Below are 6000 nucleotides of genomic sequence, written 5' to 3' on the forward strand. Positions count from 1 at the left end.
AGGAAAGGGTAATTTCGTTTGGGCCCGACCCTACTTGGTATAAATACATGAAAAAGCGGTATTTTCTGGACTTTTGACATATCTAAGATGTAATGAAGCTAGAGAGAAGGTGGAAAAGCCAAAGCACAAGGAATGCATCATTCAATCCTCACTCAAGACAAGAGTTTGGATCGTTTAATACTTTTCTTTATCTATGGAGTGGTCCTCTTCGAGGATTGATGGATTTTGTGTGTTGATTATTGCTTGTGAATATTAACTCTAGTTTTTATGTATTGAATTATTTTGGGTGATTTAATTATTGCATCTATATTTACATGTTCATGTAATCGAGAGAGGCATAACTTGTAATATTTTTGCATTATCTTGTTGGTTGAATTCATTGATTCTTCTTAGTAATCAAAAGAGGCTAGTTAAATTATTGTTTAGACTTAGTTAGGAAGATAATCGGAAGAGGTTCTCCTAAAGACCAGTCCACTACGAATTCGAGCATATCTTTACCGAGCATAAATTAGTTCATATTGTGAGGTTGAGACTTAATCGAGAGAGGAGTTTCTACTAAATATTTATACTAATAATTGAGTGAATTCGATAGACTCACTAGAACATTAGAAGTGAATTAACGCAAGTTAAATCCCAGATAATTATCTTGTACCTATCCAATCAACCCCTATTTTCTCCTATTGATATCTTTTTTGCTTAATTTTGTTCAATTGTCATTAGTCAATTAGATCTAGAGTCTTAGTTAATTTTAGTTCTTAATCATATAATCTCAATTGTTGATCATCTTGGATAGCAATCTAGCTACAAGCTACGAAAATATTGTTTAACTCCAATCCTTGTGGATACGATAATTTTCTATACTATCTTTGACTAGCGGGCATATTTAGGTGTGTTTTGAGCTCGTCAATACAATTCCCCTACTTAAAGATAAACCTTTGTTTCACCATCATTAGAAACAAAAATAGAAAAAGAAAGAAAGAAACTCCATCACTCGAGTGCTTCCACCTGACGACGGCTTCACCACCGCCAATTCCTCAAATTCCAGAAACAATACTTCACTACGAGAAATACTTTCTCTTCGCCAATGCTTCCACCTACACTAATTTTCTCAATTTTAGAAAACAAAACTCCATGAATATTTCTCATAATGAAGTAACAGAGAAGAAATTTGGAGACTAAAGTATCTGAGTATGAATTATTTGTATTTACCTGCCACTTGAGCTGGCATATTTCAACCAATGTGGTATGTTCCCCTACGTCATTAGGAATTTGAACAAAAAGGGAGTTTGATCGAATAGGTGCCATTGGAATGGGTGATAAATTTTCGTTCTTTACTGCTTCACTTTAGAATGGTCCCGTGAAATTTTCAATGGTAAAAGTGCATCAATTTGTCGTACTTCAATTATTGTCAAGTTTTGGTTTCGTTCGATTTCGAGCCGTCAATTTCCATCTTCTTCATTCTTGTTTTTTTTACTTTTTATTAGGTTAGGAAAGTGACTATGAAAGATGAGGAAGATGGACCAGAACTTGGAAAATATTTCAGGAGAGCAGGTGGTGGTGGTGGCTGAAGAGGAGAAGGAGTTGCGGTAGTGGGTGATGTGGTACAAATTCTTGGGTCAGGTAATAGGTAAGATAAAGGGTAGGTATTTAATTAGAGTCGGGTATTTAAAATCGGGTGTGGGTCTTTTTGTTTCTAAGCTACCACGTGGCACTCCGCCTAAATTAGGGGCAAATCAGTGCCAATAGTATAACGGTAGGGAGTTAATTGGACGAATAGTATAACGGATGGTATATTTAAACTATTTTAGAAAGTACAGGGATATATTTGACTCTATTCCATTTAAACTTTGGTTGAAGCAGTAATCTTGGAAATCAAAGAAGTAGACATGTATTACTACTCAACAATGGAATCAAAACTTATAGATATGTCTTCTGCTAGAGAAGAAGCTAACTAGCTTAGAAGTATGTTGATCGATATTCCTCTATAGCGTAGGCCAATGCCACCTTTGACTATCTATTATGATAACAAAGGTGCTATATTTCGAGCTTCAGGTGATTGTTATAATGGCAAGTCAAGGCGAATCGTCTCAAACACAATCACGTGAGAAGATTATTGGAGGATATCATAATATTCCGTCAATTTGTGAAGTCCAATTTCAATTTAGTCGCAATATTTGGTGGCGAAACCTTGTAAGAGGATGGGATAAAGCCTGTTTTAAATCAATTATACTTAATGGAAACCTTGGCTAATATTATTATCTAGGTTCAAAGGGATAAACAAGTAAAGTTACAATGGTTGAGCACATCAATAAAACTCTTATTTCCTGAAAATAATATATATATATATATATATATATATATATATATATATATATATATATATATATATTAGTTATTCAACGACCCCCTAAGAAGAATTCTGGAATATTTTCTGTCCCAAAGTCCAAACAACCTCAGCTTTCATTTAAAAATAAGTGTTTCGCGTAGTTGTCTCCAAAAAAATACCTAGACTTCTATTGGATTTAGTTCCCATAGGGATGAGGTTACTCAAGAAATAATGACAGTGATCGAACGTATGATGCGCAGGGCCGTACCAGCATCGATCCCGGCGACAATCAATATTGGAAGTAGAAGTGTACAAAGAAAATCGATAAAGCGCACCAAATCGATAATTCGAGTCAAATCGAAAAAAAAAACCCGATGTGATTTGATTTGGTTTTGAAAAATAAAACCCGACCATAATTGGTTTGGTTTGGTTTTAACTAAAAAAATTCAAATCGAAACCTAACCAACCCGATAGTACATTTATATAATTTTTAAAAATATTTTATATATATAAATATTTATTGTAATGTAATTTATAAATATTTCTTAAATTTTTTCACAGTTTTATCTTTTAACATATTATTTCAAGTTTAGACTTAACATTCTTGAATGGTAAATAAGTTTTTAAGCCCATAAATGTAGTAACTCAAACAAAGTTCAAATCAATACTAATGCTAAAAAAAGAAATCAATTCAATACTAGGAATGACGATAGTGTTGGATAATTATTTTAGTTTTACATTGGTTTATAATGAAAATGCATAACTTAGTTTATCTTTTTCTTTAGTGCTTATTTATGTAATTAATATTAGTACTTATTAGTTATACTTATGTTAGTATGATCTATATAGTTTTTTTAGATTATGTTAATTTTCATTATGGCTTATTAATTAGCAATATTTGTTTTATGTAATTTTATTATTTTATCTTTGTTATTGAATATTTTAGTATAATGCTATGACTTATCTCATATTATTATGTTAGTTTCTTGAAAAATGCATTATATAGTTGCATTTTACTAGGACTTAAGAAATATTTGGAGCACAATCTACATATTTTATGCTATGAAGACTTTACCCGAAAAAACCCGAAAAATTCGAGAAAAATCGAGATTGAAAAATCCGACTTTGTTGGTTTGGTTTGATTTATAAATTTAAAAATCCGACACTATTGATTTGGTTTGACAATTGAAAAATTCGAACCAATCTGACCTATGTACGCCCCTGAAAGTACCTCACAAATGTTTTCTTTTTGCAATCAACCAAATTAAAGCAAATAAGAAATGGTATGACCCCCCCCCCCCCCCAAACTCCATTTTCCTCACCAAAGGAACTTCTGGGAAAAAAATGTATTCCTTGTCATTATAAGACTTTACTTTAGATGGAAAACAAATGTGTTCCATGTGGTATAAGACTTCAACAATAGATTGAAAATAAATGTGTTCCATGTGGTACAAGAAAAAGAACATGGATAACCCAAATACAAAAGTTAGCTCACAATGTAAGCATTACCTCAAAGACTCTATAAGGAGAAAATAATTCATTCCCTCCACTAATTTGGGACTCGCTAACACTCTGCCACTCCGAGCTGGATATTTGAGCATGAACATCATATATAAAATGAGGATTCAACATTAAGTAAAACGAGAATAACTCTAGCTCGGACTTTGGACCTAATTCATTCTAGAGACTATATCATGACGTGAAGATTTCTCAAAGAACGAGAAAACAGCCTATTGGCTCCACTAACGTGGGAAACTCAGGCAAACAGAAACTACATAAAATGGTACAAAGAGCCCATGTGACATTGCTGCAGCCTAAACTTTCTCATAGGTATGCTCATGTCCTTATCTAAATCCTAATATCACTCAGATAAAATCTCCTTAATTCACATCATATAGGCAAAGATTCTAAAGACTGCCACTGCATGGTTTAAACCTGATCTCTCTTTAGTTCCGCGTAATAAGGTGTACCAGAAAACAGAAGGACTAACGCAACTCAACAGCGTTATCCACATGAACATGAGTCATGAGTGCGTGGAAGATAAGAAATGACTGGACAAGAAAATGTACAGCTCACTGACCAAGAAAACAAGTTACACTAGTAGAATAGTACTGGTATCGACGTTTGAATATGGGTCTTTTATAGGGATGCAGTTGTTGAGAAAGGTGTTAATTAAGTGAGTTATCTGGCTATAGCAAATAAGATGCGCAAGTTTCTCCACAAATTATGTTGGAAAAATCCCAAGTACATGAAGCCCATGCTTCCTTACCTCATCAAACAGCGGAATTACTAACGTACCTTTAGAAATTAGTGCTATTAATTCTAGAAACCAAGTACTAGAGGCTCTTTCTAAAAATGATTGTTAATTTCTTGAAAACGAGATCCTAGATAAACTTTTTTTTTAAATATACAATCAGATCTCGGATAAGGAAATCTATTAAGAAAGTAGAAACAAGCTAAGTACGTACATACCTGGAGCTTGAGAATTCGTAGAGTCTTCCTTTTTGTGAGAAAATGATGACAGCAACTTCAGCATCACAAAGAACTGATAGCTCATAAGCTTTCTTCATAATTCCATTTCTACGTTTCGAAAAAGTCACTTGCCGGCTCGTGGCATTCTCAATTCTCTTCATTTGTACCTTCCCTCTCACCATTTTCCTGCACATTAATATTTTCGTCACAAGTAATAAATAAATTCTAAAAACAAATACCATATAACTATCAGAATAATATAATTATCCTACCAAAGATTAGCAAGAAATTGAGATAGCCTGTTGGTATTAAGCTTGGGAATTGAACATGATGTTGAACAAGCAGAAAGCTGAATATCGAACTAAAGATGGTTAGAAGAAGAAATTTTGTGAAAGAAATAGTAAGAGCCCAAAACCCTAAAAATAGCTAAATAAAAAACTGAAGCTTCCAGCTGACCTTACAGAAGAAGAATAAAGCCCGAAAAGTTGATAAACCCTAGCTTTGAGAGTAGCTCGGAAACAGAAAATAACATTCACCTTGAAAAGAATGAAGCATAAGAAATTTAACCCAAAAGCAAAATAAGCCCCAAAAAGGGATTTTGCTGGAAAATGGAAATAGGATGAAAAAGAATATATAAGCAACTGGATTCGAAGAAGAAATTAAAAGCACTAACAGACGGACAATGACATGAAATTTGGGTTATTCTTCGTTGATGTATCAATCTCTTTATTTTGAGACCAGAGAGAGTCCAATATTTCCTAATTCATCGTATTTTTCTTATTCCCTTTGTCCTTCACTATCAGTCTTAGCCACAAAAAAGGAAAAGCACAAAAAAAGTAAAATTAAGAAAGTCCCAGTCCGAGCAAAAGCGCTCATTGTTACCTTGTTTTGGTAAATATAAAAAATAGACACTAATCATACAGAAACGGTAATCTACTGGGTCAGAAATGGGAGTATAAATTATTTTATACTGCAAAAAAAAAAGTTCTAACGGGCCGCCCGGTGCACTAAGCTCCCGTGCGGGGCCCGGAGAAGAGCCGAACCATAAGAGTTTATTGTACGCAGTCTTACCATATATTTCTGCAAGAGGTTGTTTCCACGAAATCAAAATGAAGATTTTTCGTTCATTTAAGTTATATATTTATAAACAAATTTATACTATCAATATAATTTAATCATATATAAAAGGTTTATTTATTTAT

At 33.3% G+C, this 6000-nt stretch overlaps 1 protein-coding gene across 4 annotated transcripts in view; it reads right to left on the minus strand.

Annotated features, from left to right (window-relative positions):
- LOC104120656 (MADS-box protein AGL42-like) overlaps positions 1 to 5621 on the minus strand; it is a 42331-nt gene extending 36710 nt beyond the window's left edge. Inside the window, exons 1-4 of one of the 4 annotated variants that reach the window (XM_070175039.1) lie at positions 5472 to 5619; positions 5255 to 5334; positions 5071 to 5147; positions 4799 to 4984 (exon numbers count right to left, since the gene is read on the minus strand). In XM_070175039.1, coding sequence (XP_070031140.1) covers positions 4799 to 4980 — 182 coding nt within the window. In that variant the 5' untranslated portion in view covers positions 4981 to 4984; positions 5071 to 5147; positions 5255 to 5334; positions 5472 to 5619. Of the gene's footprint in view, positions 1 to 4798; positions 4985 to 5070; positions 5148 to 5254 lie in introns of all 4 variants that reach the window. The other 3 variants (XM_070175038.1, XM_070175041.1, XM_070175040.1) reach the window with 3 other exon arrangements.
- Positions 5622 to 6000: the final 379 nt, after the last annotated feature.

The sequence above is a fragment of the Nicotiana tomentosiformis genome, chromosome 5 (assembly GCF_000390325.3).
Source record: "Nicotiana tomentosiformis chromosome 5, ASM39032v3, whole genome shotgun sequence".
Lineage (NCBI taxonomy): Eukaryota > Viridiplantae > Streptophyta > Magnoliopsida > Solanales > Solanaceae > Nicotiana > Nicotiana tomentosiformis.